Here is a 23643-nt window from a genome sequence, read left to right on the forward strand (position 1 = left end):
TGCGTCTTACGCTATTATTGCTGTCCTGGACTCTGCGAGCCGTACGGCGGTCGCGGCCGCCAATTCGGTGGTACTCCGCAGGGCCTTGTGGCTACGGGAATGGAAGGCAGATTCTGCTTCTAACAAAGCGCTTAACCAGTTTGCCAATTTCTGGCGACAGGCTGTTTGGCGAGCGTCTGGATGAAATCATCAAACAATCCAAGGGAAAGGATACATCCTTACCCCAGCCCAAACAGAACATACCCCAACAGAGGAGAGGGCAGTCGAGGTTTCGGTCCTTTCAGGGCGCGGGCAGGTCCCAATTCTCCTCGTCCAAAAGGTCTCAGAAAGAACAAAGGAACTCTGATGCATGGCGGTCTAAGTCACGTCCTTAAAAGGCCACAGGAGGCGCCGCTAACAAAGCGGCTTCCTCATGACTTTCGACCTCCTCTAGTAGCATCCTCGGTCGGTGGCAGGCTCTCCCGCTTTTGCGACACCTGGCTGCCACAAATAAAAGACCGCTGGGTGAGAGACATTCTGTCTCACGGTTACAAGATAGAGTTCACCTATCGTCCCCCGACTAGATTCTTCAGGTCATCCCCGCCTCCCTAGCGAGCCGAGGCTCTTCTGCAGGCGCTGCGCACTCTGAAGGCAGAAGGAGTGGTGATCCCGGTTCCTCTTCAGCAAACTGAGCCACGGTTTTTACTCCAACTTGTTTGTGGTCCCAAAGGAGGACGGGTCTTTCCGCCCGGTCCTGGACCTGAAACTGCTCAACAAACATGTAAAAAACCAGACGGTTCAGGATGGAATCCCTCCGCTCCGTCATCGCATCAATGTCCCAAGGAGATTTCCTTGCATCGATAGATATCAAAGATGCTTATCTCCACGTACCGATTGCTCCAGAGCACCAGCGCTTCTTGCGCTTCGCCATAGGAAACGTACACCTGCAATTCGTGGCACTGCCGTTCGGCCTGGCAACAGCCCCACGGGTTTTTACCAAGGTTATGGCTACTGTAGTAGCGCTCCTACACTCGCAGGGTCACTCGGTGATCCCGTACTTGGATGCTGATCAAGACACCCTCTCAAGAGGCATGCCAACGCAGCCTCGACGCTTCCCTGGAGACTCTCCAGGGTTTCGGGTGGATCATCAATTTTCCAAAGTCAAATCTGACACCAGCCTAATCGCTGACATATCTTGGCATGGAGTTTCATACCCTCTCAGCGATAGTGAAGCTTCCGCTAATCAAGCAGTAGTCACTACAGAAAGGGGTACAATCTCTCCTTCAAGGCCAGTCACACCCCTTGAGGCGCCTCATGCACTTCCTGGGGAAGATGGTGGCAGCAATGGAGGCAGTCCCTTTCGCGCAGTTTCACCTGCGTCCCCTTCAATGGGACATCCTACGTAAATGGGACAGGAAGCCGACGTCCCTCGGCAGGACCGTCTCCCTCTCTCAGGCGACCAAAGCTTCCCTTCGGTGGTGGCTTCTTCCCACTTCATTATCGAAGGGGAAATCCTTCCTACCCCCATCCTGGGAAGTAGTCACGACGGACGCGAGTCTGTCAGGGTGGGGAGCGGTTTTTTCTCCACCACAGGGCTCAGGGTACGTGGACCCAGCAAGAGTCCTCGCTTCAGATCAACGTTCTGGAAATACGGGCAGTGTATCTTGCCCAGAAAGCGTTCCAGCAGTGGCTGGAGGGCAAGCAGAACCGAATTCAGTCGGACAATTCCACAGCGGTGGCATACATCAACCACCAAGGCGGCACACGCAGCCGGCAAGCCTTCCAGGAATTCCGGCGGATTTTGATGTGGGTGGAAGCCACGGCATCCACCATATCCGCAGTCCACATCCCAGGCGTGGAAAACTGGGAAGCAGATTATCTCAGATGCCAGGGCATGGACGCAGGGGAATGGTCCCTTCACCCGGACGTGTTTCAGGAGATCTGTTGCTGCTGGGGGGTGCCGGTCGTCGACCTCATGGCGTCCCGGCACAACAACAAGGTACCAATGTTCATGGCACGGTCTCAAGATCCCAGAGCTCTGGCGGCAGACGCCTTAGTTCAGGATTGGTCGCAGTTTCAGCTCCCTTATGTGTTTCCTCCGCTGGCACTGTTGCCCAGAGTGTTACGCAAGATCAGGACCGACTGCCGCCGCGCAATCCTCGTCGCTCCAGACTGGCCAAGGAGGTCGTGGTACCCGGATCTGTGGCATTTCACGGTCGGCCAACCGTGGGCACTACCAGACCGACCAGACTTGCTATCTCAAGGGCCGTTTTTCCATCTGAATTCTGCGGCTCTCAACCTGGCTGTGTGGCCATTGAGTCCTGGATCCTAGCGTCTTCAGGGTTATCTCAAGACGTCATTGCCACTATGAGACAAGCTAAGAAATCGACGTCCGCCAAGAACTACCACAGGACGTGGAAAATTTTCCTGTCGTGGTGCTCTGCTCAGGGTATTTCTCCCTGGCCTTTTGCCTTGCCCACTTTTCTGTCCTTCCTTCAATCTGGACTGGAAAAGGGTTTGTCGCTCGGCTCCCTTAAGGGACAAGTCTCAGCGCCCTCTGTGTTTTTTCCAGAAGCGCCTAGCCAGGCTTCCACAGGTACGCACGTTCCTGCAGGGGGTTTGTCACATCGTCCCTCCTTACGAGCGGCCGTTAGAACCCTGGGATCTGAACAGGGTGCTGATGGTTCTTCAGAAACCACCATTCGAGCCAATGAGGGATATTTCTCTCTCACGCCTTTCGCGGAAAGTGTTTTTTCTAGTAGCAGTCACTTCACTTCGGAGAGTGTCTGAGCTAGCAGCATTGTCGTGCAAAGCCCCTTTCCTGGTGTTTCACCAGGACAAGGTGGTTCCACGTCCGGTTCCGGATTTTCTCCCTAAGGTGGTATCCTCCTTTCATCTCAATCAGGATATTTCCTTACCTTCTTTTTATCCTCATCCAGTTCACCAATGTGAAAAGGATTTGCACTTGTTAGATTTGATGAGAGCACTCAGACTCTACATTTCTCGTACGGCGCCCCTGCGCCGCTCGGATGCACTCTTTGTCCTTGTCGCTGGCCAGCGTAAAGGGTCACAGGCTTCCAAATCAACCCTGGCTCGGTGGTTCAAGGAGCCAATTATCGAAGCTTACCGTTCGGCTGGGCTTCCGGTTCCCTCAGGGCTGAAGGCCCATTCTACCAGAGCCGTGGGCGCGTCCTGGGCTTTGAGGCACCAGGCTACGGCTCAGCAGGTGTGTCAGGCGGCTACCGGGTCGAGCCTGCACACTTTCACGAAGCACTATCAGGTGCATACCTATGATTCGGCGGATGCCAGCCTAGGTAGACGAGTCCTTCAGGCGGCGGTTGCCCACCTGTAGGAAAGGGCCGTTTTACGGCTCTCTTACGAGGTATTATTTTACCCACCCAGGGACTGCTTTTGGACGTCCCAATTGTCTGGGTCTCCCAATAGAGCGACAAAGAAGAAGGGAATTTTGTTTACTTACCGTAAATTCCTTTTCTTCTAGCTCTAATTGGGAGACCCAGCACCCGCCCCTGTTTTTTTGTGTACACATGCTGTTCATGTTGAATGGTTTCAGTTCTCCGATATTCCTTCGGATTGAAGTTACTTTAACCAGTTTATAATTCTTTTTCCTCCTTCTTGCTTTTGCACCAAAACTGAGGAGCCCGTGGGAGCACGGGGGGTGTATAGGCAGAAGGGGAGGGGCTTAACACTTTTGAGTGTAATACTTTGTGCGGCCTCCGGAGGCATAGCCTATACACCCAATTGTCTGGGTCTCCCAATTAGAGCTAGAAGAAAAGGAATTTACGGTAAGTAAACAAAATTCCCTTCTTTACTCTTTTTTTTTTTTTTTTTTTTATATAATCACAGGAAACTTGCTCTGTTTGATGAGTGGAACTCCTTAGCTGTCTATGTTTCAATGGATAATACAGTGGTCATCGAAGATATAAGTAAGTTACGTTTTCCTCTTATTAGAACCCAGTTATCTGCCAATGAAATGGACAGAAGGAAAAACCCCAAGAAGTGTAATTAATAATGCATAATAATGGAATAATCTTTTGCTGCATAGTGCAGTAATAGTGCAGTGCTGCCAGTAATAGCTGTGCCGCCGCCAGTTATAGCTGTGCCGCCGCCAGTTATAGCTGTGCCGCCGCCAGTTATAGCTGTGCCGCCGCCAGGTATAGCTGTGCCGTTGCCAGTTATAGCTTTGCCGTTGCCAGTTATAGCTTTGCCGCTGAAGTTTTAGCTGTACCACTGCCATCTCGGAATGTGGAGTGGCCACTGCTGAGTATCACAGCACAGCTCTCATTCAGAGGTATAGGAGCTAGTGTGCAGCAACTCCTGCACATTGAATGGAGATGCATTTTGCATCTGCTTTAAGTGTTTATCTCTGGCTGCCACCAGGGCAAATAACTGCTGATCGGTGCGGTGTCTGGTGTCCGTGCCTCATAAATCTCATACTGGACTGGACAACCCCTCTATACTTTTCAATCTTTAGTGTGAAGACCCCTCAAAACAAACCTTCATATCAAAGTTGAACATGTTTCATTTTTGGGGGATAATAAAAGCTGCTAGTCATGGCAGTGCAGCAAACCTTTGTTTGGCCCACAATTACCTTGATAATACTCAATTGATAGATCATCATGAAACTATGAGCATTTATTTATCACTTCAAGGGATCTTTCAATGGACCAGAGGACCTTCTGTACATGTGGAGATGATTTAGATTTCTAAAAAGGAAAGGGTTTTTTACAGTTAAGCTCTGAACAATAAATTAGTAAACTCCCCCAACTTCCCCATACACTGGAGAGCTCACTTTACTGAGTGCTCTTGAGTTCTTTGTGAGATGTCCATTGCCACAATCCTCGGCTGATGACTTATTTTGCCGATGAACAAATAGAAATGTATTTTCAAATACATGGAAAGAATAATTTCTATTCTTTAACATGAGATCGACCATGACTTAGCGCAGGGATAAAACCAATGACTATCGTAAAGGTGGAGAAACTAGAGAATTACAACTTTCGTCTTCGTAGTGACAATGAGCTGTGCAGGGAGCGGAAGCAGCCATATTACCAGTGACTCTACAAGACCTGCAGTCTGTACCGGTGCAACAGCTGGGAGTATACCCACAGTCCAGACTGTACCTGGGGTTAACATGGCCTAGGCTAGAGTATACTCTGGGGTATAAATTGGCCTAGACTAAAATATACCCCTCTTCCCATTTTATACCCCTGATAATAGTGCTAAAAAACAGAAGCGCTGATAGGGTTTTACCAGATAAGTACAGGTTAGTATATAGATAAATACACTCACCAAAAATGGTTGTGAAGGGTCACAACCACCGTAGATAGCATAGGATAATGGCGGCTGCCGCGGCCCCACATGCAGAAGTCTTCAGTGTAGGAGGAGAAAAAGGGGTTAAACCCGCGCAACATATGTTGATTTTCTGGTCCTGAGGAAGAGGTCCCTGCACCTTGAAACGCGTAGACCTATGGAATAAAAGAGTGATTAAACTATCAACATCTCTACATCTTATTTGGCGGATTGCGCGGGTTTAACCCCTTTTTCTCCTCCTACACTGAAGACATATTATACCCCTATCAGTAGCATTGAGTGATGTACACTTTTCTATGAGGGTAGATCGTAGATCTACTGGGGGTAGTTTTGTTGTGTTGCGGTATAGAATCTGAAAGGCTGGTCATACAGCTGGTCTTTTATGGTTGTCAAAATTAGAAAAAAGTTTGGTGTCATAGAGCAGAGAGAAACATACATAAGTTACAATACATAACATTAACTATGCAGTGATGGGACAGCGCCATCTAATGTCAGGGCAGTGTAAGCACTGTACTAATTTACACCCCCAGATATAGTGTTTGTCCTTGGGGTATACTGTGGCCTGGGCCAAACTATACCTGGGTTCCAATTTAGGGTATATTTTGGCCTGGAGGGGTATAGTTTGGAATAGGACAGTTAATCTATGGGGGTATACTGTGGCCTGGACAAGACTATGCCCGGGCTTGATCTGCGATGGGGTTAATTTGGCCTGCCACACCAGTGTAGCTGGGCTCCCAGGTCCTAGCAGACTCGGATCAGCTCTGCTGGTAGTGTTCGGCACCGCAGGAGGCAGTTTTCCCCTTGTAACTGGGAGTCACATGTATTTTCTTATTGCCATGTTAGAAACTCTTGTTCTGCACATTGCATATTATGACTAGAGTTGAGCGAGTACCTAACTATTCGTACTCGCCATACTCCTAACGAATATTGTCTAATACTTGCATATTCATTCCGAATAGCATGTGCAATGCAAGTCAATGGTGAAAACTCGCATTGTAACGAGTAATCCAAATTCTGCACTATTTGTGAGAGTAGCAAATAGTGCGGCATTCAGGTTACTCGTTACTTTGCGAGTTTTCCCCATTGACTTGCATTGCACACACTCTTTGGAACAAATACGCGAGTATTAGACAGTACTTGTTATGAGTATGGTGAGTACGAATAGTTAGGTACTCGCCCAACTCTAATTATGACCTGCAATGTATGTACTATATATACCATAGAAGGTATCTACATTGATTGTGGTGGTTGTTTCATTAATTTAGGGAAGATGTGCGGCTATCGCCCTCACCCGTGGAGCGCCCTGCAGACTGAGGCTCGCACCCACCAAAGTGCTTGGAGCAGAGGCAGAGACACATCATGCTCTGCGTGGAGGCCGCTGCTGCTCGTTGTGCCTCTGCGTCTAGGAATTAACCAGATTAACCCTGTTTATATTGATGCTTTTAAGGTAAGGCTGATGACAATTAATGGTTTCAGAAATTAAACCATCCCCTAAATGTACGTGTCTATAACTCTCTTACCTGAAAGAATCTGGACACCTTCAGAGGCAATTTATGTTTAATTACGTGCATATATCTTTAGTCTGAAATTCATTGTTGCACTTGGATTTAATGTATTCTTTTTACTTCTCTGCCTTCTAAAGGCTCTGTATTGCACTGGGCTACAGAATGAGTTAACTGAGAATCCATCAGTGAGCTCTTTCTGATGGGAGAGTTTAAAATTCTTTTTTTTTTTTTTTTTTTTGAGCTCCTCTTGGCAGTCAATGATTACAAAGTTCAACTCAACTTTCATGTGATCATCCATCAGCTGAGAGCAGCAATTTTAAGAGTTGTAAACTATCCTGGCAAAATGAGCTCACTGACTGTCCCTCAGTTAGCCTATAATGCAACCAGCAAAAGGCAATTCAACACAAGCTAAAGAAGGAGGCAAAATGTAGAATTATGTGATAACTGGGAGGTGACTGCTATGATCTGCTGATGAACCCCTATCCATGTCCTTAGTGAGGAGGAAGCATTACCCAGCACCCATTAAAATCAGTAGCAGCTCGAGGCATATTGGGAAGTTCTGAACAGGAGGCTTCCTCTATGTAAGCCATATGTCCAAATAGTGGATATGAATAGGGAATATCTAAACCAGACCACCATAAAACTTAAGGCCGCTTTACACGCTGCAACATCGCTAGCGATGTCATGCGCGATAGCACCCGCCCCCGTTGCTCGTGCGACATTTGGTGCTCGCTGCCGTAGCAAACATTATCGCTACGGCAGCTTAACACGCACATACCTTGTCAGCGACGTCGCTGTGACCGCCGAACATTCCCTCCCTCAAGAGGGAGGTGCATTCAGCGTCATAGCGACGTCACTGCGGCGTCACTAAGCGGCCGGCCAATAGCAGAGGAGGGGCAGAGATGAGCGGGACATAACATCCCGCCCACCTCCTTCCTTCCTCATTGCCGGTGGACGCAAGTAAGGAGATGATCGTCGTTCCCGCGGTGTCACACAGCGATGTGTGGTGCTGTAGGAACGACAAACGACCTCGCTACTCACCTGTCAACGATTTTTGGTGTTTGAGCGACCTCTCCAATACCAACGATTTTTACCTCTTTTGCGATCGTTTTAGGTCGCTCCTTGGTGTCACACGCTGCGATGTCGCTAACGGCGCCGGATGTGCGTCACAAACACCATGACCCCAACGATATATCGTTAGCGATGTCGCAGCGTGTAAATGGCCCTTTACCGTCCATGTACATGAGTGCTGGGCATACATGGAATAAGATATGAAACACAATCTCAGCTGTGAGTTTGCAGGCCTATGATAAAGACCGGAGTAGACGCCGTGTGCTCCGTTATAACCTCGGGTGATGGACCACAAGTTACATGTTCTCTGCCTTCTCTCTACAGGAATGTTTTAAAATGCCGCAGTCACTAGGAGCGCTAGGAGGAAAACCAAATAATGCCTATTATTTCATAGGCTTTTCAGGTAAGCTGGCGATTATGCGATAGGGAATTATACATTCAGCAATGAAGGTTATATCTTGTGAATTTGGAGAACCTGGTTGTCTGCAGATAACCAGCCCAGGTCCAGAACGTAATAGTGCCACCATCAGTCTAACAAGTGAATATAACCCACGATGGGTTTGATGCTATTGCTTTGGACCATTTCTGACCTATACAGAAAGTTCCTGTCCATCATCCTTTTCAGCATTTCTCATTTATTTCTGATATAAAGATGTGTAGAGTAATGAAAACATTATTTTACCAACTATAAAGTCAGGGCATCGAAAATGAGTCCGTCTGTAATATTACACCACTCACAAAACGTTCAGGATATTTGGCTTTCAGGTAAAATTTCAGGATGATCCTAAAATGCCCTCTGACCTTTACAGGTGAATTGTGACCTTCTCTAAACTTTTGGATGCACATGTCCAACTGTTTAATGTTTCAGTACTTTTTGCACAACTTGCTGCTCTCTAACCATGAGCTTAATGGCAAAATTCACAATAAGTGTTTGATCCACGAGTCGCCCAATAAATTTCAAGGTTCAATTAGAATTGGTATTTATCAGTCCTCCTCATCATACTGCTCACATTTTGACATCATGAGACCAAGACAACACCAACAATTGATCAGCAGCATCTCGCCATTGTGAGGCTTCAAGTAGGATTTTCTTACATGCAAGTGACCACTGAGCTTAGAGTAACACAGAGTGTCACCAGCAGGTTGCAATAGAGATAGAGAGCTTGGAAGAGTCACAGAAAGGACAGAAGTGGACGTCCTTTGACCACATCCCACACTGATGACCGCTTCATTGTTAACAATGCCCTATGGAACCCAATGATGAATGACACAAAAACTCCAGGCACATTTAAGGAAGGTGAGAGGCATCCAAGTGTCACATCAGACCATTCCAAACCATTTACATCAGCGTGGCCTGTGTGCTAGACGACCTGCAAAGTACTTGACCACACCACCAGGCACAGGCGTCATCTACGCTGGACAAGAGACCAGTGGGTCTCAGTGCTGGTCACTGATGAAAAGTTGATCACACTAAGCAGAAATGATGACCACTAAAAATGTTGGAGACGTCCAGGAGAGTTCTATACATCAGCCACTGTTGTCACCAGACAAGCCTTTCATGGTGGTAGTGTTACCGTAGTGTAGTGTGGTAATGTGGGTCGGTGTGTCTAGTCAATACAGAACTGCCCTACAGTTTGGTGAATGGTACGGTGACCACCCCTTCTACTGGAATAACCTGATTAATCCGGTCATTGTGCCTCTGTATGAACAACACAGGTCTAATATAACCTTCATGGATGACAATGCTCCAACTCATAAAGGTCGCATCATTGGGAGTCTCTGGAACCTCAAACGGAGCGGCTGCACTTTCTCCAGACCTGAATCCAGAGAAAACCTATAGGATCAGCTGAGTCGCCGTATAGAGGCCGTAACTCCGTACCCCAGAACCTCAGTGGCCTGAAGGCCGTCCTTCAACAAGAGTGGGATGCCATCCCTCAGCAGACAGTATCTCCACTTGTGACCAGCAGGAGGCGTCGTTGTCAGCTGTAATTGATGCTCAAGGCCACATGACATTATTGAGACACTAACATTTGGGGGAGGGGGGGGTATACCACCACTGTTGGCTTTTGTTTCAATAAATTGTTTGAGATGAGGAAATCACCACTGCTTTTACTCAAATGCCCGACTTTCATGATAAAATATCACTGTGGCATGAAATCTTTGTTTTACATATATTTCACCCGAGCGCCAAATATCTCTAACTTTTTGTGAGTAGTTTGTGTCCAGAAACAAAGACCACGGTTTCTTCACTTTTCCGGAGTAGTTTGCTCCTTTTTAGTGGCTAGAGTATATTTTGTGTGTTACTCGCTGTACATTTTGCACCACTGTTCTCTTTGTTTTTTAAGGTTTTTTTTTCTATTGTTAATTTTGCCTCAACAATTTTGCTTGTGCAGATGTTTTAGATAGATTCATGAAATGCAAACTTTACCAAATGTGACTCTTTTTTTTTTTTGTGCGTGTCACTTCCGTCTCCCCCCTGAAGTAGGGTTCCTGAAGGAGTTTTCAATTTTGACACCTTTTTTCCCAACTTTTAAAGGGAATCTGTCAGCAGGTTTTCCCTATGTAAACTGAAGCCAGCATGCTGCAAGGGTTAACACAGAGCATTCAGGCATGCCTGTTTTCTCACAGTCCCATCTTTTATTTGCTATGTTTGTTTAAGCAGCAGGACACTTACCATTACAGGATTAGAAACGCAAGAGCAGAGAACTCCGGCACGGCCTGTGCTGTGATTGTACATTGACAGCGAGGAATCGATCTCTATTGAGAGCCTGGTATGGGCAGGACCGCTCCCCGGGGCCAGCTACATGACTAAACCTAAAAATTCTGATTGTGTCAAAACAGCTTCAGCCAGTAATCTAAGTGATACATCGTTGGATTCAGGATCTCTTTGCCTACATTATGCTTCTCAGGCTAGGGAGCAAAAACCTGCTGACAGATTCCCTTTAAAAAGACTTGTCAGCAACAAAAAAAATCTCAAAAATGGTTAAAGACAAAAATAAAACATTTAATATTTGCGCCACATTCACTAGTTTAACCCCATAGCGACGGCCTAACGCCTCAAGACGTCGGAAAAACAGGGTACTTATTCTGTTCCGACGTCTTGAGACGTCAGGCCGGAAAAAGCTTGTAGCGCCCCCCAGTGACGAAAAATCTCGGGGGTTTCAGCTACCGGGGGTAGCTGAGACCCCCAAGATTATGAATCGGGGTGTTTTTTTTTGGACCCCGATAATGTGATCGCCGGTATACACCGTATACCGACGTAGACATAAAAAAAAAAAAAAAAAAAAAAAATGGCAAATAATACTGATTTCTTTCTCATCTGACATGATCAAACATGTCAGATGATAAAGAAATATAATCCTCTAGTGCCCCCAAAGCCCCCGCTACCGGAGAAATCAACCCCCACCAGCCCCACCCCCACGGACATCCAAAATGGCGCCGACGCGCGCCGAAAACTGCCGCCACCGCCGGCTCTGCATTAATTTCCCTCCGATCTGAAATGATGAAACATTTCAGATCGGAGGGAAATGTCCTCCCCCTGACCCCTCCTCCGGTGCACCGGAGATCTCTGGTCCCCCGGAGCACCCTCCGGTTCTCCAGAGCGCTCCCCCTTCCCTCCTCCGGAGCGTGCAAGATGGCGGCGCGCAGCGCACAGTAGCGCGCGGCCGCATTCATCCTGCTCTTTCTGCCGCATGTGACACGTCACATGCGACAGAAAAGTCGTCCCCAGGTCCCGCCGTCACCCCCCCTCAGCCCCCGGTCTTCCGTTACCTGGCTGCTGCTCTGTCCCCGCGATCACTCCGCCTCCTCTGGAAAGCTGGCGGCGCATGTGCAGACAGCGGCTGTCAGCTGGATCCTTGCAAGCAGGGACGCTGACCGCGCTGCTTGCACATGCTGCTGTACTGTGGACCGGGGGAGAGTGAGTGCAGTAATCTGCAGCCACACTCCTCACATGGAGAGTCTGCTGTTCTAGAAAATGGGGGGGTACGTTCTGTGAGCGTGCCCCTCATATTCTGGAATGAGGTTACTGCACGTCACTCTGTCCTAGGTTGGACCGGAGCAGTGTGAGTGCAGTATTCTCAGATTACTGCACCCACACTGCTCATGGAGAGCTTGCTCTTCCAGAAAATGGGGGATACGTTCCCTGAATGTGCCCCCCATATTCTAGAAGGTCCAGAGTCGCCGAGGGACCTCCAAAATGGATTACAGCGACCGAAATTTATTTTCAATAAATTGGTGAAAAAGGAATGTTTCGGGGAGTTTTTTTTTTCAAATACATTTTTTTTTTTGTGTTTATTTTTTTCTATTACTGACTGGGTTAGTGATGTCGGGTACCTGTTTAGATGCCGTGACATCACTAACCCCACCCTGAGAATACCAGACCCCAGCTGTCCGCTTCACCTTGGCTGGTGATCTAATTTGGGGGGGACCCCACGTTTGTTTGTTTTTTTTTTTTAAAAAAAAAAAAAACGCCTGGGGAGCCCTCCAAATTGATCACCAGCGCCAAGGTGAAGCTGTCAGCTGTGGTTTGCAGGCTACAGCTGTCTGCTGTACCCTAGCTGGCTATCAAAAATAGGGGGGACCCCACGTTGTTTATTTTAATTATTAATTTTTTGGGGGGGGCTAAATACAAGGCTAGGCCCCCTGTAGTGCCACATGAAAGGCACTAAAGGGCGCCAGCTTAGAATATGCAGGGGAATGGGACGTTATATTTGTTTGACATCTATCCATTCATCCATTGTAGCATTTTAGGCTGTGCGCCCACAATCGGGATTTGCAGCGTTTTGGGCACAGAGTGTTTTCCCTGCATCCATAGCGCTGCATTGTGCAGTAGAAGCACAGTGGAAGGATTTTTAGAAATACCATGCCCACTGTGCTTCTCTTCTCTGCAGAATAAACTGACCTGTGGCGCAGCTTCCCGAGCCTCAGCATGTCAGTTTATGCTGCGGAGACAAGAGTGTTCTCTGCAGGTAGCTTAGAGCTCCACAGCAGCCTGAACCCAAATCGTGGGCATGGGCAGCTGCGTTCTCCCGTGGACAACACTCACATCTCTGCAGGAAGGCTGACACTGTGTACTAGACGCCGTGTCGCTGGATCATGGCCACATAGCCTAAAAGTGAGAAATTTGTTGCTACAGCAACATTTTTGTGAAGTACCTGTGGATTCAAAATGCTTACTATACTCCTGAATAAAATCCAGTTTCCAAAATGGGGTCACTTGTGGGGGGTTTCTGCTGTATAGGTACCCAAGGGGCCCTGCTATGTGACATGGTGCCCGCAATTTATTTCAACTTTTCCAGAATTCAAATGGTGCTCCTTCCATTCCAAGCCCTCCCATTTATCCAAACAGAGGCTTTTGGCCACATGTGGGGTATCCCTGTGCTCATAAGACATTGGATAACAACCTCTTGGGTCCATGGTTTGTTGTTGCCTCTTGAAAAAGTAAGAAATTTGATGCTAAAGCAACATTTTTGTGAAAAAAAAATGAAAATTTTCAATATGGCAACCTAAGCTTATCAAATTCTGTGAAGTACTCTTGGATTCAAACTGCTCAATATACAGTTAGGTCCAGAAATATTTGGACAGTGACACAATGTTCGCGAGTTGGGCTCTACATGCCACCACATTGGATTTGAAATGAAACCTCTACAACAGAATTCAAGTGCAGATTGTAACGTTTAATTTGAAGGTTTGAACAAAAATATCTGATAGAAATTGTAGGAATTGTACACATTTCTTTACAAACACTCCACATTTTAGGAGGTCAAAAGTAATTGGACAAATAAACCAAACCCAAAAAAAAATTTTTAGTTTCAATATTTTGTTGCGAATCCTTTGGAGGCAATCACTGCCTTAAGTCTGGAACCCATGGACATCACCAAACGCTGGGTTTCCTCCTTCTTAATGCTTTGCCAGGCCTTTACAGCCGCAGCCTTCAGGTCTTGCTTGTTTGTGGGTCTTTCCGTCTTAAGTCTGGATTTGAGCAAGTGAAATGCATGCTCAATTGGGTTAAGATCTGGTGATTGACTTGGCCATTGCAGAATGTTCCACTTTTTTGCACTCATGAACTCCTGGGTAGCTTTGGCTGTATGCTTGGGGTCATTGTCCATCTGTACTATGAAGCGCCGTCCGATCAACTTTGCGGCATTTGGCTGAATCTGGGCTGAAAGTATATCCCGGTACACTTCAGAATTCATCCGGCTACTCTTGTCTGCTGTTATGTCATCAATAAACACAAGTGACCCAGTGCCATTGAAAGCCATGCATGCCCATGCCATCACGTTGCCTCCACCATGTTTTACAGAGGATGTGGTGTGCCTTGGATCATGTGCCGTTCCCTTTCTTCTCCAAACTTTTTTCTTCCCATCATTCTGGTACAGGTTGATCTTGGTCTCATCTGTCCATAGAATACTTTTCCAGAACTGAGCTGGCTACATGAGGTGTTTTTCAGCAAATTTATCTCTGGCCTGTCTATTTTTGGAATTGATGAATGGTTTGCATCTAGATGTGAACCCTTTGTATTTACTTTCATGGAGTCTTCTCTTTACTGTTGACTTAGAGACAGATACACCTACTTCACTGAGAGTGTTCTGGACTTCAGTTGATGTTGTGAACGGGTTCTTCTTCACCAAAGAAAGTATGCGGCGATCATCCACCACTGTTGTCATCCGTGGACGCCCAGGCCTTTTTGAGTTCCCAAGCTCACCAGTCAATTTCTTTTTTCTCAGAATGTACCCGACTGTTGATTTTGCTACTCCAAGCATGTCTGCTATCTCTCTGATGGATTTTTTCTTTTTTTTCAGCCTCAGGATGTTCTGCTTCACCTCAATTGAGAGTTCCTTAGACCGCATGTTGTCTGGTCACAACAACAGCTTCCAAATGCAAAACCACAGACCTGTAATCAACCTCAGACCTTTTAACTACTTCATTGATTACAGGTTAACGAGGGAGACGCCTTCAGAGTTAATTGCAGCCCTTAGAGTCCCTTGTCCAATTACTTTTGGTCCCTTGAAAAAGAGGAGGCTATGCATTACAGAGCTATGATTCCTAAACCCTTTCTCCGATTTGGATGTGAAAACTCTCATATTGCAGCTGGGAGTGTGCACTTTCAGCCCATATTATATATATATAATTGTATTTCTGAACATGTTTTTGTAAACAGCTAAAATAACAAAACTTGTGTCACTGTCCAAATATTTCTGGACCTAACTGTACACCTAGATAAAAGCCTTGAAGTGTCTTGTTTCCAGAATGGGGTCACTTGTGGGAAACCTCCACTGTTTAGGCACCTTAGGGGCTTTCCAAATTCAACATAGCGTCCGCTAATGATTCCAGCCAATTGTGCAGTCAAATGGCACTCCTTCCCTTCCGAGCCCTGCTGTGCGCCCAAACAGTTGATTTCCACCACATAGAAGGTATCGCCAAACTCAGGAGAAATTGCACAATAAATTTTATGCTGAATTTTTTACTTTTACACTTGAAAAAAAAAAAAGCTACCTGGTTGAAGTAACAATTTTGTGGTAAAAATGTATTTTTTTTATTTTCACAGCTCAACATTATAAACTTCTGTGAAGCACCTGGGGGTTCAGGGTACTCCCCAAACATCTAGATAAATTCCTTGTGGGGTCTATTTTCCGAAATGTGGCCACATGTTGAGGAGCTTCACTGTATAGGCACCTCAGGGGCTCTCCTAATGCAACATGGTGTCCGCTATTGATTCCAGACAATTTTGCAGTCAAATGGCACTCCTTCCCTTCCGAGCCCCGCCGTGTGCCCAAACAGTTGAGTTCCACCACATATAAGGTATCGCCAAACTCAGGAGAAATTGCACAATACATTTCATGGTGATTTTTTTCCTGTTACCCTTGTGAAAAAAAGCTACCTGGTTGAAATAACAATTTTGTGCTAAAATTTTATTTTTTTTATTTTTATGGCTCAACGTTATAAAATTCTGTGAAGCACCTGGGGGTTCAGGGTACTCACCAAACATCTAGATAAATTCTTTGAGGGGCCTAGTTTCCAAAATGGGGTCACTTGTGCGGGGTTTCTGCTGTTTAGGTACCTTAGGGGACCTCCAAATGCGACATGGTGCCCGCAATCTTTTTCAGCCAAATTTACTTTCCAAAATTCAAATATTGTTCCTTCCGTTCCAAGCCCTCCCATTTGTCCAAACAAAGGTTTCAGACCACATGTGAGGTATCACCGCGCTTATAAAAAAGTGGGTAACAAACCTTGAGGTCAAATTTTTGGAATTCCCTCTTGAAAAAGTGAGAAAATTGATGCTAAAGCAACATTTTTGAGAAAATTATTAAAATTTTCAATATGACAACGTAACATTAACAAAATCTGTGAAGTACCTGTGGATCCAAAATGCTCACTATACCCCTAGATAGAAGCCTTGAGGGGTCTTGTTCCAAAATGGCGTCACTTGTGAGGGGTTTCTTCTGTTTAGGTACCTTAGCGGACCTGTAAATGCAACATGGTGCCCGCAATCTGTTTCAGCCAAATTTGCTTTCCAAAATTCAAATATTGCTCCTTCTGTTCCGAGCCCTCCCATTTGTCCAAACAGAGGTTTCTGACCACATGTGGGGTATCGGCGCGCTCATAAGAAAGTGGGGAACAAGTTTTGTGGTCCATTTTGTTCTGTTATTTCTTCTAAAAGTGAATAAATTTGGGTTAGAGCAACATTTTTAGGTAAAATTTTAATTTTTGCTTTTTTTCATTCCACATTGCTTTTGTTCATGTGAAGCACCTGAAGGGTTAATAAACTTCTTGAATGTGGTTTTGAGTACTTTGGGGGGTGCAGTTTTTAGAATGGTGTCACTTTTGGGTATTTTCTGTGATTTAGGCCTCTCAAAGTCACTTCAAATGTGATGTGGTCCCTAAAAAAATGGTTTTGTAAATTTTGATGTAAAAATGAGAAATCGCTGATACACTTTGAACTCTTCTAACTTCCTAACAAAAAAAAAATTCTGTTTCCAAAATTGTGCTGATGTAAAGTAGACATGTGGGAAATGTTATTTATTAACTATTTTGTGTCACAGAAATCTCTGGTTTAACGGTATAAAATTCAAAAGTTGAAAATTGCTAAATTTTCAAAATTTTTGCCAAAATTCAATTTTTTTCATAAATAAACGCAAAAAATATTGTCCTAAATTTGGTACTAACATGAAGTCCAATATGTGACGAAAAAACAATCTCAGAATCACCGGGATCCGTTGAAGCGTTCCAGAGTTATAACCTCATGAAGTGACACTGGTCAGAATTGCAAAATTTGGTCTGGTCATTAAGGTGAAAATTAGCTCCGTCACTAAGGGGTTAAAGAGTTTAGAGGAAAAAATATGTCAACGAGTTCTGCAAGACAAAAAAAGTGACTTGAATAAATCACACACGATGAATTGGTCCCAAAATGTATATTTATCAAAGGAGCTCTTGGTTTACCTTCCATCATGACCACTGGTAATTTAATGTATTACGATACTTCTCTATCAATTTAATTTACATGTAGTTTATTTTAGTTTTTGGTGTTTTATTTATTTATTTTTTTTTTTGTGCAGGTGATGAGCTTATTTACCTGGATCCTCACACCACACAGGCATTTGTGGAGTCAGAAGAAGCCGGCACTGTGCAGGATCACACTTACCACTGCCAAAAAAATCCCAATAGGATGAAGATTCTGAATCTGGACCCCTCTGTGGCATTAGTAAGTAAATTCAGGGTAACCCATGCTTAATGGCCATCACATGGAATGAAGACGTAGGCCAGGGGTCTCAAACACGCGGCCCGCGGGCCGCATGCGGCCAGTCAACCTGCTTCGTGCGGGCCCCCAGGCCCGTGCCCCTGTTCACTATTGCGGCCGGTGCATGGGCCGCAGCCACTGTCTGTACTTTGTTAGATGAGTGTTTTGCCGGCGCTGCGCTCTTAGAAGCAAGGACTGTGCAGCAAAACATTCATCTGACAGAAATCGCTGCCAGGGGCTGCGGTCCCTGCACCGGCCGCGATAGTCACCGGGGCACGGCCTGCAGACAGCAAGAAGCAGAGCTGAGGAGCCGAGGGAACGCGGGACAGGTGAGAAGAATGGTGTTTGTTTATTTTTTGTGTATGTGAAGGACGGCACATTAACCCCTTAGCGACCTATGACGTACTGGGTATGTTATGGCTCCCTGGTACTTAAGGACCCATGACGTACCCAGAACGTCATGGTGAAATCGCGGCCCCGGTGGCTGCGATCGCCGTTTGCATTGCCAATAACAAATACCTTAGATTCGGGGAGGAGGGGTGGTGTCTCCTCCCCGGACCTACGGAGGCTGTGATTGGCTGTGCGGCGTTCGTCAGCCAATCACAGCCACTGTAATGTTACAGCCGATCATTGGCTGGAGCTGGGTGACCTCTGATTCACCCGCCCCCAGCTCTGATTGGAGAGACCGGCCTTGTGACCGATCTGTCCAATCACTGTGGATCTGGGGCCAGAGACCGCCCCCTCACCTTCACTCCGGCGTCTGTGGGTGGAAGGAAGCCGAGAGCGATCGGTAAATTATAGCGCCCCCTTTCACCCGCAGCCGCCACTGCCCCCACCCATTATTACCGGATGGGCACATGACTATAGAATAGGGACAAGGTGGGCACATGACTATAGGATGGGGACAAGGTGGGCACATGTCTATAGGATGGGGACAAGGTGGGCACATGTCTATAGGATGGGGACAAGGTGGGCACATGTCTATAGGATGGGGACAAGGTGGGCACCTGTCTATAGGATGGGGACAAGATAGGCACATGTCTATAGGATGGGGAGAAGGTGGGCACAAGTCTATAGGATGGGGAGAAGGTGGGAACCTTACTATAGAATAGGGACAAGGTGGGCACATGTCTATAGGATGGGGACAAGGTGGGCACATGTCTATAGGATGGGGACAAGGTGGGCACATGACTATAGGATGGGGACAAGGTGGGCACATGACTATAGAATGGGGACAAGGTGGGCACATGTCTATAGGATGGGGAGCATTACTAAAAGATGTTGGCCAAAATTTCTATATAGTGATAATTGTAACACTATTAGTTACAAGAAAGGGATAAAATGTAAGAAAAAACAAAATAAGGCATGACTTTTTTTTACCATCAAATTTTTTTTTTTTTTTTTTTTTTTTTTTTTTTTTTTATATTTAACCAAAGAATGTGCACATTTATTATAATAAACAAGTGAGAAATGTTGAAAATCAGTGATCCAAAGGTGTGTAAAAAAAATATATGGTACCAATAAAAATGTCACTTTGTCCCGCAAAGAATGCGGCCCCCCAAATTATTTTTTCCCTCTGTGCGGCCCATACACCCAGCTGAGTTTGAGACCCCTGACGTAGGCAATGTATTTACCAGTCACAGATTTATCAGATTCTGTGTAATCACAGCCCGATAGCTCTCCGCTATTACAGTACATTGCGGAAAGTGGGGACATAAGAATGAAGTGAATCTTGTTATAACCTCTACATTTCAAGTGTTGACTTTGACAGTTGTTTGGTAATTCTGTTTTTGTTGTTTTTCCCAGGGTTTTTTCTGCAAAGAAGAGGCAGATTTTGATACCTGGTGTACTACTGTAGAGAAGGTAAGTTTTTACCTATACAGATTTTAGCATTTAACCCCTTAGCGCAAATGGGTGAACCTGTATGATTAGTCCACCATACACACAACAGATGCCGGCCGCATTGCACAGTCGTGACCAGTCTGTAACATCAATGCAGCTTTTTAACCATTTAGATGCTTCTATCAGTCACTGACAGCAGTATTAAATGGAGTGATTGTCATTGTGTATGCACTGGCTCTCATCAGCCCCTGCTATGCAACCCTGGGGTTCTAATGTGTTACCAAGGCAGCCAGGGGCCCGATGAAGACCCCCATGGATGCTATCTGGGTACCTCTGTGAAGCCAAGCCATAGACTGTGCTACATAGGAGACCATTGTTTATACTATATACTGCAACACTGTGGTATATACAACAAGTGATCAAAGGATCACGCATTCAAGGACAACTAAGACAACTAAAAAACAAATATCTAAAAAAATAAGATTTAAAAAAAAATGGAATTGTTTCCTTTTTCCTAGTGAAAAATAAGGGAACAAAATAAACTTTCCTAGTATCACATGATCCATAAAATCTATCTGACTATGAAATGAATTAGCCCACATGGCGAATGACATAAAGAGGTAAGGAAAATGCTGGAACAAAAGTTGTTTTTTTTCTATATAAAGTGGTAATTCAGGTTTTCTTCGGCGCTCCATTGGGAGACCCAGACGATTGGGTGTATAGCACTGCCTCCGGAGGCCACACAAAGCATTACACTAAAAAGTGTAAGGCCCCTCCCCTTCTGGCTATACACCCCCAGTGGGATCACTGGCTCACCAGTTTTCTGCTTTGTGCGAAGGAGGTCAGACATCCACGCATAGCTCCACTGTTTAGTCAGCAGTAGCTGCTGACTCTATCGGATGGAAGAAAAGAGGGCCCAGATAGGGCCCCCAGCATGCTCCCTTCTCACCCCACTTGCGGTTTGTAAGGTTGAGGTACCCATTGCGGGTACGGAGGCTGGAGCCCACATGCTGCTTTCCTTCCCCATCCCCCTAAGGGGCTCTGTGGAAGTGGGATCTTACCGGCCCCCAAACCCTGAGGCCGAGCTCCATCCACAGACCCAGAGACCCTGCTGGAGGAGCTGAGTACAGTCAGGGACAAGGCCCTGCAACGTTCAGGTACTCTGTGTCCCCGCACAGACAGGCCACGCACACTCCAAGCTTGCTGGGTGTGCTAGTGCGCCGGGGGCACTAGCGCTGCGCGCTCAGGTTAGAGTCACTGCAGCTTAGCTGAGTGATTTTATGTCTTGGGAACTACCGCGCCGGCCGCTCCGGGAGCGGCGGCGGCGCTGGGACTTGTAGTGCGCCGGGGACTCGCGCTGCCCGCGCTTTTACGGCGGCAGCGCTCATAAATCTAGTCCCCGGCTTTTGCGGCCTAGCTCTGCTTCGTTCCCGCCCCCACCCTGTCAATCAGGGAAAGGGAGAGACGCTGTTCTATAGCCAGCGCCGAGGGCTGGAGTCTTATTTACATACTCCAGCCCTCTCACTGGGCACAGTGGGGACGCAAGTTTCCCGCTCTTGGTCTCAACACGCCCAGGGCCCGCCCCTCTCCACAGGACGCCGGCAGCCATTCCTGCATGCAGTCTGGCTGGAGAACGGACACAGGCTCTGGGGGACTCAGACAAGGGACTCTGGCGACCACACACCCGCGTTTATGCGGGCGGTAAGCTGCACATAAGTGCTGGCCCCACTAGTGCCACAGTGTTATTTGGTGCATTTTTTCCCTGTACCATATATATTTATATTGCACTGTACAGTCGCTTCTTGGCTTATACCCTACATTGCTCTGAGGAGACAACAACATGTCATCCGCAAAACGCAAGGGTGCCAAGGCACAGGCGGTATGCACTGCTTGTGCCGCATGTGGGGCTAATCTACCGGCAGGTTCCAATGACCCCCATTGTGTGCAATGTTCCATCCCTGTGCCACTTCGGCAGCCAGAGTCTATGGTAGTAGTGGCCCAGGCAGAGACGCCTGTGAACCCTGCCCCGGTGACGGGGACAGAATTTGCAGTTTTTGCTGATAAGATGTCTGTGACTATGACAAAAATCCTGGAAACCTTGCAGTCCAGGCCAGTTTCTCAGACCATGGACACTGCTGTGTCTATGCTCCCTGGTCCCCCTCAGTTGGAACTAATCCGTACTTCAAGGGGGTCCCAGGCATCACAGGCTGAAGACTCTGACTCAGATGACAGTCCCAGGCAGCCTAAGCGGGCTCGCTGGGAAAGACCCTCGCCGTCATCACACTGGTCAGGGTCTCAGCGAGACGAGGCTCTGTATGAGGAAACAGAGGTGGGTGATCAGGAATCTAATCCTGACACCGCTCTCAATCTAGATACCCCTGATGGTGACGCTATGGTAAATGACCTTATAGCGGCCATCAATAGACTGTTGGATATTTCTCCCCCAGCCCCTTCAGCAGAGGAGGCAGCTGCACAGCAGGAGAAGTTCCATTTCCGGTATCCTAAGCGTAAATTGAGTACTTTTCTGGACCACTCTGACTTCAGAGAATCAGTCCAGAAACATCATGCTTATCCAGATAAGCGTTTCTCCAAACGTCTTAAGGATACACGTTATCCCTTTCCCCCTGACGTGGTCAAACGCTGGACCCAGTGTCCAAAGGTGGACCCCCCAATCTCCAGGCTTGCGGCTAGATCCATAGTTGCAGTGGAAGATGGGGCTTCACTTAAAGATGCCAATGACAGACAGATGGACCTTTGGTTAAAGTCTGTCTATGAAGCTATCGGCGCGTCGTTTGCTCCAGCATTCGCGGCCGTGTGGGCACTCCAAGCTATTTCAGCTGGCCTGGCACAGGTGGACTCTATCATACGTCCAGCAGTGCCGCGAGTAGCGTCCCTAACCTCGCAAATGTCTGCGTTTGCGACTTACGCTATCAACGCTGTCCTAGACTCTACGAGCCGTACCTCAATGGCGTCTGCCAACTCTGTCGTTTTGCGCAGAGCCTTGTGGTTAAAGGAATGGAAAGCAGATTCTGCTTCCAAGAAATGTTTAACCAGCTTGCCACTATCTGGAGACAGACTGTTTGGTGAGCAATTGGCTGAGATCATTAAACAGTCCAAGGGTAAGGACTCCTCCTTACCCCAGCCCAGATCGAGCAAACCTCAACAGAGGAAGTGGCAGTCGAGGTTTCGGTCCTTTCGAGGCTCCAGCAAGACCCAATTCGCCTCGTCCAAAGGGACTCAGAAGGAGCAAAGGAGCTCAGATTCCTGGCGGGCTCATTCACGCCCCAAGAAAGCAACCGGAGGAACCGCTTCCAAGGCGGCTGCCTCATGACTTTCGGCCTCATCCCTCCGCATCCTCGGTCGGTGGCAGGCTCTCCCGCTTTTGCGACATTTGGCTGCCACAGGTCAAAGACCGGTGGGTAGCAGACATTTTGTCTCACGGGTACAGGATAGAATTCAGTTCTCATCCTCCGCCTCGGTTCTTCAGAACCTCCCCACATCCCGACCGAGCAAATGCCCTTCTGCAGGCGGTGTGCTCACTAAGAGCAGAAGGAGTGGTGATCCCTGTTCCTCTGCAGGAACAAGGACAAGGTTTTTACTCCAATCTCTTCGTGGTTCCAAAAAAGGACGGCTCGTTCCGTCCTGTTCTGGACCTAAAGCTGCTCAACAAGCATGTGAACGCCAGGCGGTTCCGGATGGAATCCCTCCGCTCCGTCATTGCCTCAATGTCTCAAGGAGATTTCCTTGCATCAATAGACATCAAAGATGCTTATCTCCACGTGCCGATTGCTACAGAGCACCAACGTTTTTTTACGTTTCGTGATAGGAGACGACCATCTCCAGTTCGTAGCTCTGCCATTTGGTCTGGCGACAGCCCCACGGGTTTTCACCAAGGTCATGGCGGCAGTGGTAGCAGTCTTGCATTCTCAGGGACATTCGGTGATTCCTTACTTAGACGATCTACTTGTCAAAGCACCCTCTCAAGAGGCATGCCAACACAGCCTGAATGTTGCGCTGGAGACTCTCCAGACTTTCGGGTGGATCATCAACTTTTCAAAGTCAAACCTGGCACCGACTCAATCACTAACGTATCTTGGCATGGAGTTTCATACTCTCTCAGCGATAGTGAAGCTTCCGCTGGACAAGCAGCGGTCACTACAGACAGGGGTGCAGTCTC

At 47.1% G+C, this 23643-nt stretch overlaps 1 protein-coding gene across 1 annotated transcript in view; it reads left to right on the plus strand.

The window, feature by feature from the left end:
- The window catches only part of ATG4A (autophagy related 4A cysteine peptidase), a 73998-nt gene that overhangs the window by 26637 nt on the left and 23718 nt on the right, over nt 1-23643 (plus strand). The window contains exons 7-11 of the mRNA XM_075323927.1: nt 3844-3923; nt 6576-6757; nt 8211-8289; nt 17443-17588; nt 19431-19487. Of these exons, the coding sequence (XP_075180042.1) occupies nt 3844-3923; nt 6576-6757; nt 8211-8289; nt 17443-17588; nt 19431-19487 (544 nt within the window). The remainder of the gene's footprint in view (nt 1-3843; nt 3924-6575; nt 6758-8210; nt 8290-17442; nt 17589-19430; nt 19488-23643) is intronic.

This window comes from Anomaloglossus baeobatrachus, chromosome 9, assembly GCF_048569485.1.
Source record: "Anomaloglossus baeobatrachus isolate aAnoBae1 chromosome 9, aAnoBae1.hap1, whole genome shotgun sequence".
Taxonomy (NCBI): Eukaryota; Metazoa; Chordata; class Amphibia; order Anura; family Aromobatidae; genus Anomaloglossus; species Anomaloglossus baeobatrachus.